The 12,174-nt window shown below is 38.1% G+C and overlaps 1 protein-coding gene across 21 annotated transcripts in view; it reads left to right on the top strand.

The window, feature by feature from the left end:
* Window positions 1-12,174, top strand: part of magi2a (membrane associated guanylate kinase, WW and PDZ domain containing 2a) — a 396,131-nt gene that overhangs the window by 360,074 nt on the left and 23,883 nt on the right. For all 21 annotated transcript variants that reach the window (XM_069192438.1, XM_069192437.1, XM_069192436.1 and 18 more), the window contains 5 exons: window positions 252-503; window positions 1,971-2,156; window positions 3,708-3,879; window positions 8,324-8,543; window positions 9,193-9,336. In XM_069192438.1, coding sequence (XP_069048539.1) covers window positions 252-503; window positions 1,971-2,156; window positions 3,708-3,879; window positions 8,324-8,543; window positions 9,193-9,336 — 974 coding nt within the window. The remainder of the gene's footprint in view (window positions 1-251; window positions 504-1,970; window positions 2,157-3,707; window positions 3,880-8,323; window positions 8,544-9,192; window positions 9,337-12,174) is intronic.

Genomic DNA, 12,174 nt, shown 5'->3' with positions numbered 1-12,174 from the left:
CCAATAGTTTTATTTTTACATGCATGTCCATTGGTTTATGTGTATGCAGTACTCTTGAAGATTTTTTATTGTGTTATACTGTATAGTCCTGACTAGAGTTTGTTATTTCTAGTTTGTCCTTTCTAGAGTTTGTAGATAAACTATCCAGTTAAGAAGGAAAAAAAGAGCATATATCATATCATATGTTACATGGCTTTTGGTCAACGTTAATAGTGGCTCTGCAGTGAAACACACCATTTAATGTTTTTCAGGTGAGCCATGTCCAGAGAATGGCAGGAGCCCTGGGTCTGTCTCCACACAGCACAGCTCTCCCAGAAGTGACTTCACTGCAACCACCTTTCCCAACAATACACATCAGCCCAATGCTGGCACTTCATCTCCAGAGGGCTTCGTATCCCACAGTCTACAAACCAATGATGTTGTTATTCATCGCAAAGAGAATGAGGGCTTTGGCTTTGTCATCATAAGTTCGTTGAATCGACCTGAGTCTGGTTCTACCATCAGTAAGTCAGAGTGTTTTTGTACATATGCTAGTATTATGTGGCTACTTAATTCTGTATTGATTTCCCCATAAAGTGTTTAGTTTGTTGCATATAGCATTTTGTGACGCCTGTCACACACCAGAGATATACTGTATGAAGAGCTTCTACTGTACGTAGGGGTAGTTGTGAAGATGTTGAGGGTTAGTGCTAGACCCCCGCTAGACCCTAAACTTGCTTACTTCAGCTCCCAAGTGCAGTTTCTGAGACCTAAACCAAACCACCCACTCATTGGTCTATAAAGAGGTCTGTTTCCGGCTACGTAATTATAATATCTTCCTTAATAATATGAAACAACCCATAGAAGTTGTATAATAACAGTACAGATGATAATAGTATTTTGCTAGTACCCTTTTTCTCTAATTGTGAGTTATGTATTCACAAGTTATCTAAGTGTATGTGTTCACAAGTTATCTAAAGTCTTAGTTTCCTTTTCACCTTGAACAAAGTAGGACATTCTCTGCTTTTTGTTCCATTATGTGCCAAGCACCTTTCAAAAATTGGCTGAAGCCCAAGAGTTAAAATGCTATGAGGAAGTGTCTGTGTGCATGTTCTGTTCCCAAGTGCCATTGCCTGCCCTCATTTTCATGTAGGTGACTGAGAAGTGTGATAAACTCCAATTAGCTACGATAAGGTTTTCAAGACCATGCAGGTAATTGTGTTGCAGCAAAGACCTGGGTCTTAATAAGTTAGGCATACTAATTGGTGCTGTCTGACCCATGCCAGGAGAGTATACAGTGTAACCAACAATGCCTGTTAGAGCTGTCGGAAACAGGTCTTCTGTGTAAAACTTAGGTTTGTAGTTGATAGATGGACCTGTTGATTGTCTGCTTTATCAAAGGGCATGAGCAGGAAGATATTAGTAAATATCTTTCCTTCAAGCTGGCCAAGCAGCTTCTAGCAGCAATGTCTTCTGGTAACTCTTTTAAAAGCTTTGATTACAATTATATTCGAACAAGTTCAAGTAAGATACAGCAAAATACAACTGATCCTGCAGTAATTTTAAATTTATTGCCCCATTATCTATGGAATATTTTTGTCCTTTTTCTAAATAAGCAGCTGCAAGCTGGTGAATATTTCAGTCCTCATTTTGTCATTTCCCCTTAAAGTAGTTAAGTGAACTACTGAGAGAACACACTACATCTTAAACAGAGGAAGAGTGCAAACTGGGAAAACAGACACCTGAGACAGAATGATTATATTAAAGAAGACAGCTACATTTCAGTGTATTTTTTGTCTGAATATTCACAATCTGTTGAAAATGCTTCTGTTGCTCTGAGTAAACATTTTGCATCAGAGATCGTTACTTTTTCTATTTTTTTCACTGAATCATTCATACCCGAGTCAGAAAGCTTTTCATGAACAGCAGCAAAAGAATAGCTAGTTCTTCAGGTCTGTCAGTGTGCTCTCAAGTGCTTGTGTCCTCCCAAGCTGTGCCCCACAAAATTGGAAGGATAATTGAAGGCAGCCCAGCAGACCGCTGCGGGAAGCTGAAAGTGGGAGACCGGATCCTGGCGGTGAACAGCCAGTCCATCATTAACATGCCTCATGCCGACATTGTGAAATTGATTAAGGATGCTGGCCTGAGTGTGACTCTGCGTATCATCCCTCAGGAAGGTGAGTCATCTATTGGATTTTTTTTTTTTTCAATTTTCATGTGAGAGCACAGACTTGGTGTTTCGGTTTACAGTAGGTATTCTTGTACCTTATATCGTAATGTATTGAAATACATGGAGTGTTATGGAAGTCTTGAGGATTGTTATTATTAATTTAATCACAACTGTTATGCCCACACTATCACTGAAAGTAATAGTTGCTATCATGTTGCAAAAAATGTGTTGTTTACCTTTTTATAGATATTGAGTGAAACTTAAAGTTGTGGGAAAAAATAATGTAAATACTGTAGGTCGACACTAAATAAAAATGTGGCATTTATAATGTTGAATATTTCATTAAGTTGGTCATGTTATTTTTTAACATTTTTTTAACTCCAGTCGAGTCTGTTTTGCAGTACAAATGATAGTATCTAATTTTCAGTGCCTTCCATAAAAGGTTTGGATTTTATTTGTAAAGGAAAATAAAGAAAAAGATTTAAAAAAAGGTTTTGCACTGAGCCCACTTAAAAATATACATGAAATATAATTATTTGAATTATCCCCTTGCTTTATTTACATATTCAATACATTAATTTCCATAGCCGACCAGAGCCGAGTATCATAATCTAATGTTGTAAAAATGTATGTGACCTAGATAAGTAATTACTGCTCTAGTTGGATGGATTTTGACTGCTCAGTAGGATAATTTTCACTTCTGCTAAGAAGGGTATGGTGATATGCTTGAGAATCAACAATCAGAAAAATCTTGATTTTAATCTTATTTTGTTTTCAAAATTATCCAATAATTATACAATGAAGATTATTATAGGGATGCCTTTAAAGAATTTAGAAATCAATTAATACTGATAAGATTGTAATAGTGTTTTATCATAAGGGAGGTATTTGTCAGAAATTAAAGTCAAAGTAATCATTATTTGTATACATCTATTTTGTGGGTTCAAAGAAAATTTTGTTTGGGGAAATCTGCTGTAGTCTCACTTGTTATTATCATTGTAATCAGATTAATTCATTCTATAATACTTGTAATATTATGATGGCACAGTGGTGTGCATTGCTGCCTCACAGAGCAGGGGCCCTGGGTTCAATTCCATACCTAAAGTGCTATCTGTGTGGAGTTTGTATGTTCTCCCTATGTTCACATGGCTTTCCTCCAGGTGCTCTGGTGTCCTCCTATAGTCAAAGAACCATGGAAGGTTAACTGGCTTCTGGAAAATGTGGCTTGGGTGTGAGTGCATATGTGTGGGTCTATGTGTGTTTTCGTCTGCCCTGTGATGAACTGGTGTCCGCTCCAGGGTGTACTGTATCCTGCCTTGCTCTCATTGCTTGCCGGGATAGGCTCCAGCTCCCACGCAATCCTTAATTTGAAGAATAGGTTTGAAAATCGATGGATATTTTTTTAAAGAATTTCAAAATTCAAAATTTCCATTCTCACTTCCGTAGAATACGTCAAGGAAGTACATCAGATTCCCCTATCTCAAAATCAGTTGTGATTGGTTGAAAGGCGTATGTGCTCATTCCTGCGTTTCTGAAGTGAAATGTGCCTGTGGTACAGAGTTGAACAGCCCAGCCTCAGCAGCCAGCTCAGAGAAGCAGAGCCCCATGGCCCAGCAGCACAGCCCCATCAACCAGCAGAGTCCTGTAGCCCAGCCCAGCCCTGTTGCCCAGCAGAGCCCTGTCACACAAGCACCAGCCCCTCCTCCACAGCTGCAAGGCCACGACAGCAGGTAAGTAAGTAATGCAGCATGGTATCCACGCCGAGTATTTCAAAAGGAAAAAACTCAGACTCCTGATTTAAATACTTTATATAGTAACAGTAACCTACTTCTCTGGTTTCTCTTTGAGAAAGTTTTTTTTTCATGATCAGAATCAGCACTGCATCGCATGGTATCCATCTTACTTATTTCCATATGTTAACATTATTACAGTGTTCATCTGGCACTTCAGTTCTACTCAGATTGGTTGGTTAATGAGCCATTATTCCAGTGGCTTTCCCTGTTACAGTGTGCATATTCAGATCACTATCCAGTAACCAGAGAATTAGTGGGTAGGGATGAATTAGGCCCAGAGACCAGCTCCAGGTCGCTGTGATGTGGATTCCACAATATCCTACAGAACATATTACAAAAGTATACAGTAGAATTGTGGAAAGGACCTCATGATTAAGAATATGTTCAGTGTTATGATCACTTTCATCTATAGGGTTTGCATATTTGCAAGGCATTGTATCATGCCAGGGGTGTGAAGGGTAGTTGACTGCAAAAAGTTAAAGGATTCCCGAAATACTTTGAAAACCCACTGAATTGTAATAAGCATACAGTATTCAACCGGCTGAAGCAAAGGGCAAGTCACAAAGGCACCCATTTCTCATTCTCACTTGTGAAGTTGCAGAGATCTTTCAATTTTCCATTTATTTTGTGCAAGGGGTATTGTGTAAATTTTAATTCAGCAGTTTTTGTTCGGAGGCAGTTTTGTGCATTTGTTTTTATTGTTTTATTTAATGATAAAATCGAAGGAATCATGTAAATATATATTTTTATTTGCAGTGTTCCATCAGCAAGTTCTTATTGATATTTTAATTATTTACCATTACTGTGCCAGTAGAGAGCGTCAATATCATTTCTACACCAACGTGGTTTTGTTTATCAGGCATATTTCGTGTACGAGTTATTGTGTGGGGTACTGGGTCACTCCTCTTGTAGATCCTGGACAGGCATGTGTCAGCACATTGATCTCTGAGCCTTAAATTTCACATCACCCCCACCTCATCCCACAAATATTAATTAGAGATGAGTGGAGCATCCACAATTTCATCCTGCAGAACAGCCAGCATAAAGACATGTGTTGTGCTGCTAAAAAAGTGAGGTCCCAGGACTTGATTGGTTCAGCACCCTCCTGTCAGGTTGCCATCAGTCACTACAAATGGAGTTCTATAGCTACCACACACTCCTGTCCAGACCATCCTACTTGGCCTCTCTATCAATCTTGGGAAGATTGCCAGTGGCACAAAGGTATTATTATCTTGATAGGAATATAGGAGTATATATTGGGTTCTGTGTTTCTTTTTCCTTGATTTGCACCAGGTTTGACATTTAACAAGTAAAATCATTGCAACTCCCTCACTAAAGGGCTGATTTTGAATGTATCACTGTCAATCAGGATCAATTAATCATAAAGATGCCAAAAACATTTAATCCATATCCAAAATATCTATCCCCTTATTAGGGCCCATCAGCTTAATACAGATAGCTTATCATATTTTTAAATATGTTGGTTCTATGAATTATGGGTCTGCCTATTAATTAGCTTTAGCCACAGTTCAACACTTAGGAGACAGAATCATCTTACAACTTATAATTCTGATTTTTGCCTATGTCAAATCAATGTTCGCAGCCACAGAAATGTCCTTATTAGAGCTCATCGGCATGACTCATGTAAATTTGACCAGTTAAACACCCACCTACTACTGTATGCACCGTACAAGGAACTCTGAAGTTTTGGAAATTAAAAGTTAAAGAAAAAAAATCAGGCATATTACAAAAACAAGATGAGATGGAAAGGGATATTTCATTGAGGTTAAAAATAAAATCTTCAATATTAAAACAGCAAAAGTATAGTGAATGATGAAGTAAAAAGTATTCTAGACAATAAAAGGGAAAAGTCTGATTTATTACATTGATATTTTATTTAGACATTTTACTACGAATGAAATCAACAACATGCCTTGGGATACTGAAAGAAAGTTCTGTATTAAATATTAATAATACAGAATAGGCAGAGGTGTTCAAGTACTCATATCACTTAAGTTTAACAAACCTCCAGAGTCTTCAAAATAGGCCATTAACAAGTTTTTCAACAGTTGCCCAAGGCGTCTGGAAAATTGCCAATGCAGACTTGTGTTAAAGGGATTCCCCCTACACAAATACATCTTCCATAACCCCCATTGGTTAGCTACAACAATGCAATAGTCAGAATAGAGCTCACCACCACAATCTCCAAACATTGTCTTTCCTTCAGGCTGTCAATGCAAAACATGACTCATGTAAATAAAACATGTTCTCTGGCCCACAGAAAATGGTGATAATGTGAACATTACCATCATCATTCTGATAAGGCATGGGTTAAGTCTTTTAGGAATTTCTCATGCTATAAACACTGCAGATAGATGCAAGACTCAAGTGTTATAACCTTCCAGGTTGTGATCTACTCCTCACAAAGCCAGTATTTTGACTTATCTAGTCTAGTTTGCCAGTTGCTGAAGCAGAACATGTAACGAACAGTTCTTTCCGGACCCTATGCGGATGACACAATCCGACGGAGTGGGGAAACACTAGGGAAACGCCATGCAGGAATACGGGGCAGAAGACAGGGGGGCGTGTCCAAGGTGCGCTGGTGCACGGGGGAGGTGTGGCCGAGGCGAACAATCCGAGAGAGTAGTCCTTAGGGAATATCCAAAACACACGAGTAAGTCCAAAACCAGGAGATCCATCAGAAGAAGGAACTAAAAACACGAAGGCCGGGTCGGAACCGGCGGAGAGGAAACAGGAACGGGAACGGGAACCGAGGTTAAAACCTTAACGGGACCAGAACATCTCATTCTCCCGGCAACTTTCTCAAATTCTGGCCACTTTCAATCAAGTGAATAGCAACCTGGCAATCTTCATTAATCAAGCAGGGACGTCTGGGTAAAACAGACACACAAAATACAGCTGTAAAGAAAAAGCATTATTTTGTATTTGCTGTTCCAGAAAATAAAAGTCCAGTCACAAAATAGATGTTTGTTGAGCTTTGTTCAATTTCTAGCTACACTTTTTCAAATGTCCCTCTAAAGGCTAAGCTGCCTGCTGGCATCCATAAAAGTCACTTTTCCAAAATGCAAAAAAAATCTTTCTCAAAATCTCACATGTGTTTACAGGCTTGTCTGAAAGCCACCTCTTTGCTTCATTCTCCCTTTGGTGCAGCAGATAGCAAAGGTTGGCATCTGTTTAAGGGCCTCTGTTTCCCGGTTCTTATACTGTATGTCATCTACTTGTCTTCCAACAATTGGTCAGGTGAAGGAGGATGGCAGGCCATTCCACATTGTTCTTTGGGGAATGTGGTTCAGACAAGAATCTCCATTTTGTCTCCATCTACTGCTTCTTACAACACATTATGCTGTATACCAAATGATTTATTGTAAACGGTGTTGTCCAATATTGTATATTGTATGTAAGGGTGTGTCAGAATTTTTTCATCTGCATTTTTATTTTTTTTTCCTATATTAGTTTACTCCTCTTTGTTTTTGATTTACAAACCCCATTACATCATCCCATGCCTCTTTACTACATCATATGATTTGTAAACAGTGATGAAAATTCATTGTGTGAAAAATCCCTGCAATTTCCCTGCATCTGTAGGTGAACCTTCAGACTTTGGTTTGACAGCTCTATTTTATGCTTGTACCATAAAAGTAGAAGGCTAGTGCAATTACAAGTGTGCGTTCTGAATTAAGATTTAAGCACTGCCTTGCTGATAGTGAGTTGATTAATGAGAAGCCGAATGTGGCAATTTCATTTGATTACTTTAAGTGCTTAAACAAGCCTGAAAGCTAATTTGCGGTAAAAAGCCCCTTTAAATCTAGAAAACTTTTATTGTTGAATTTGCTCACAAAATCAATCCTGAAGGGAAAGTAACATGAGCTTGTTTTCTTTCTTGCATATTTTACTATTTTACGTTTAACACTTCAACTAAGCAACAGTAAAGGACAAGTTCTTCACCACTGTCAATCTGCCAGTTCATGGGCAGTAATGACTCTGGAGAAGAGGATTTCTGTATTTCAGAACAGCAGCTGATTGAAAGTTTACTGGGTTTTAAATTTTCTGTCCATCAAGGATAAAGATTTATACAACCTCCAGTGAAAAGATTTTCATATGGCCTGTGCTAGCTTGCATGGCTGCCCCAGGGATGAAGGAAAATGTCAGGGAAATAAGACATCCAGGGGGGTCTGCAGAACAAAATGAACCATTCCAGTTAGCCTGTGCAGTTTTCAATGAAAGCTGAGTAACTGTAATTGTGTTACATAGCAAACGCCAAAACACCCATCTCCTGCCATGTACTAACAAAATATTTCTCAGCATGGCTTATGGCTGACTGCAAGTTAAGATTTGTTTTTGTTTTTTCCTTTCTTCTTAGTTACAGATCAGAAGTAAAAGCAAGGCAAGATGTGAAGCCAGACATCAGACAGCCCCCATTCACAGACTACAGGCAGCCCCCTGTGGACTACAGGCATCCTCCAGTAGCAGATTACCGACAGCCACCCACTTTAGACTATCGACACCCTCCGCTCCTCGACTACCGCCAGCATTCCCCAGATGCTCGACAGTTTCCAATACCAGACTACAGGCAACCACAGGTAAGGTGGCACTTACAAACTGGGAAGTCACAGATGACTTCAGTAATGCAAGAGGCGTGCAATCCATGTTTTAGTACACAAATATAGAAAAAGGCAGTTGAGAGCAAATGTAGAATTTATGGCTTGACAAATGGATGCTTGAACACTCTCATTTGCTGTATGTGAAAGCCTTTCCTATCTAGTGGGGATTACAATCCATAATTATTTTGTAGCCTGATACAACTTAACTGTCTTTAATAGAAGCATAAATAATTAATGGAAATATAGCAAATTTATAAGAAATTAAATGTATAAAGGATATTTGAAGGCCTTTTACAGCATGTTTTAAATAGTGTTAGCCCTTGAGACTCAATTAGTTTTTAAACCGTCTTGGGTCACTGCTGTGGAAGCCTGAAACTGGGCTAGAATTTTAATATGTTGGAGAGCGCCTAACAAGAGCTATCTGTAAACCACCTGCATTTCTGGCAGTCTGGAAAATAGGAGGACAGAATAGTGCACATGAGAAACAAATTATGATTAAAAGCAATAACAATGTATCTTCCTTTTTAAATAACATATTGGCTGCATAGACATTGTGCAATATACTGTAAGTTTTAGATTATAAAACAGTACTTGCAGGTTTCTGTATCACACTTTGTGTTTTTTTAAGGACTTCGACTATTTCACAGTTGAGCTGGAGAAGAGTATGAAAGGCTTTGGATTCAGTATCCGTGGAGGACGAGAGTATAAGATGGACCTGTTTGTGCTCAGACTGGCAGAAGATGGGCCTGCAATACGTAATGGGAGAATGAGGGTGAGAGACAGTCATTTAACATCTTTAATGCATATTTAGCTTTTATTTTCCTGGAGTTTAAGATACTGTCTTATGTTGAGATCTGTACATCTAACAATCCAAAGTTTAGGTGTAAATAGTTTTGAATGGTGACAAAAGAACACAAAAACTACAAATGAGAGGAGGCCATTTGGCATATCTAGCCCATTTAATTATAGCTAACTAGTTCAAGGATCTTATCCAGCCATTTTTATAAAGAATCCAGGGTATCAGCTTAGACAATATAGCTAGGTAATTTGTTCCATACTCCTACAACCTTTGTTATGGCCCCATGCCCCCTGATCTTAGTTATTGATCCACTTTCACATAGTTTCAGTGATTATGACATTGTTGTTTGTATACAGTATGTAACCTAATGCTTGTGTATCTACAGGGAGCTTTAACTGCTGTCAACTAATGTCAGTTAATGTGTGTTATTTTTAATGCTGGTTATTTTAAAGAAAGTCACTGGTGCAACTGAAAGTTAACGCTTGTTCTGAAGTTGTTGCTTTAATAAAATAGCTCATTGTGTGTGGGATTTATTTTGTGATGTTGGATGTTTTTGGACTTTCGGCTGTCGTGCACTGGTCCCTGCACCAAAGGGGCAATTCAGCATTACTGGTTTTCTGCTTTATGTTTGACATACCTTCCCACGCTAAGATGCAGCCATGCACTTCATGTAATTTCTAGTGTAAATGACACTGTTTCACCTCTCAAAGCAAAATGACAACATAATAACTGAACTTTCACCTTTCAATCCACACTGACAAATTTAATTTTCACTATGTTTAGCACTAAAATAAAATGAATTTACATTTGGAAAAGCCCTCCAGGTTGTGGTTGTCACAGTACAAAGATGTGGGGTAAACTACGCCTCTCTATCTTCTGGCTTTTCATCTTTCCCATTTTGCCTAGGAGGCAGTACATTTGCTCAGCTTATCTTGGACACAAATCTGTTGATTTCATTGAACCCCAAAGGTTAAAACTTTATACTTAACATTATAGTTCTTGTAGCTCAAGGCACATCTGTCTGATTAATCTTCATGCAGCTCATATTTTAAATACTTTCAAAAGGCAAAGTGCTAATTAACCCCCCCACCGTCACTTTCACGCCAATAGAAATGAAGCATTCCACCCCAGGGTCACTGAGATTTAGAGCTCTTTGTTTAAAACATTTGGGAAGTCTATACATTTTTTATTTGTAATTAGCCTGACAGAGGTAATGTAACTTAAAAAGAACCCACTGGCACAGTGAAATAAATAAAACATACTGCCCTACTTCATAACCTAGCAGACTGCTAATAAGATACTGGCATGATTCCATCTACATTCTCAAAAAGATGAGTTATATAGTACTTTATTTTTCATTAAGTATTCTAAAAGAATTGATTGCTTAGTTTGAGTTCTGACCATAATGGAATTTCTTGTTATATTTCCACAAACCCAGAGTTAACAAATTTTAATCTTGAACAGAGTACATCAAAAAAGGATTCAATACAAGTGTTATTCAGTAACCTTAAGTTTACCAAAGAGAACCAAGGTATCATTTGAGTATCAATGATGATACACAGGCCAGCTGACATGAGTACAAATTAGGAAAATGCATTTAGGACTTGGAGGCATTTCATTACACAAAGTGCCATGGGTGCCTAGAACATGTTTATACTTTAAAAAGCCATGTTCCTCAGAACAACAGGGAATTAAATGAGTACAAATCACAAGACCACTCTCTTTTTTCATTTTAATTGGGTGCAGCTACTGTATGAGTTATTAAGCACTTTGCGGCTGTTTAGGAAAAAAAACATTGCCTAGATAAGAGCAGAATGTTAATTGCTTTTTAATCTAAAGTGCTCTCCGTAAATTGGTAAATTCTAATTTGGCAAAAATTAAATTGCCTAAGTTGTTTGTCTAACAGACAAATCATATTCTTACAGTAGGGCTGTATTAGTGGAGAAGCCAGTTTAGAAAAGATTCACTGGACTGTATTTACAAGTGCAGTTGTTACTGTAAAAACAAAATTGTTGTTATTATTACTGTCGATCATTCCAGCTGGCTGTTAATAGTAATCTGACAGTGACCTAGGAGCTGTAGAGACCACACATATCTCCTCCCAGACATTTGCACAGACGGTCTCTTTCTTTTGTGTTAGCAATAAGAAGACAAACCTCTTTAGTGTCAGGCATTGGACAGTTACAGCCATGAGTAATAAATTGTGGCTTGCATGCAGTAAACCGAGCATCTACCAACAGACCTTATCCTGGCAATATCCATCCAAATTAATTTTGACTTGCTTTTGGGCTCTCCCTGAGAGAGTATAAAACCCCTTGACTGATCCTGAACTTGGTATTCATTTTCAAGATGAGCATCCCAAGATTCCCCTTAAACCTGTTAATTGAATTATACATTGTCTATGTGGGAGAATTAAAGAAGAATTCTTTGTTTGGTTTGCAGAATAAGCTCCATAGTCATGACAATCACTGATTTAAAGCTAGGTTTAACTACCTTTCTACTCTTACCAAAATATGTCATGTGCAAGCACAAATACCTGGCCAAGAGTTACTTGGATTGGGTAGAATAAAGTTAGTAGTGTTACTATCTACAGTACTTAGTTCACCCATTCCCGTGGCAAATTCAGAGTGAGAAAAGTCACAAAGTTAATAAATTCAATTTTCTGAAATTATTTTAGCAGCTCAAAGAGCATTTACTTTGAATAGAACTGTAGATCTTCAAGAGGCAAAACAAAGTTTATTATTCAAATGTATTGCCTGCTGTCAGGATTTTGGAAATAGGAACTGATTCCTTACTGTTTCCGACACTTAT

The sequence above is a fragment of the Lepisosteus oculatus genome, chromosome 7 (genome assembly GCF_040954835.1).
Source record: "Lepisosteus oculatus isolate fLepOcu1 chromosome 7, fLepOcu1.hap2, whole genome shotgun sequence".
Lineage (NCBI taxonomy): Eukaryota > Metazoa > Chordata > Actinopteri > Semionotiformes > Lepisosteidae > Lepisosteus > Lepisosteus oculatus.
This window is presented reverse-complemented; position numbering and strand designations above follow the sequence as displayed.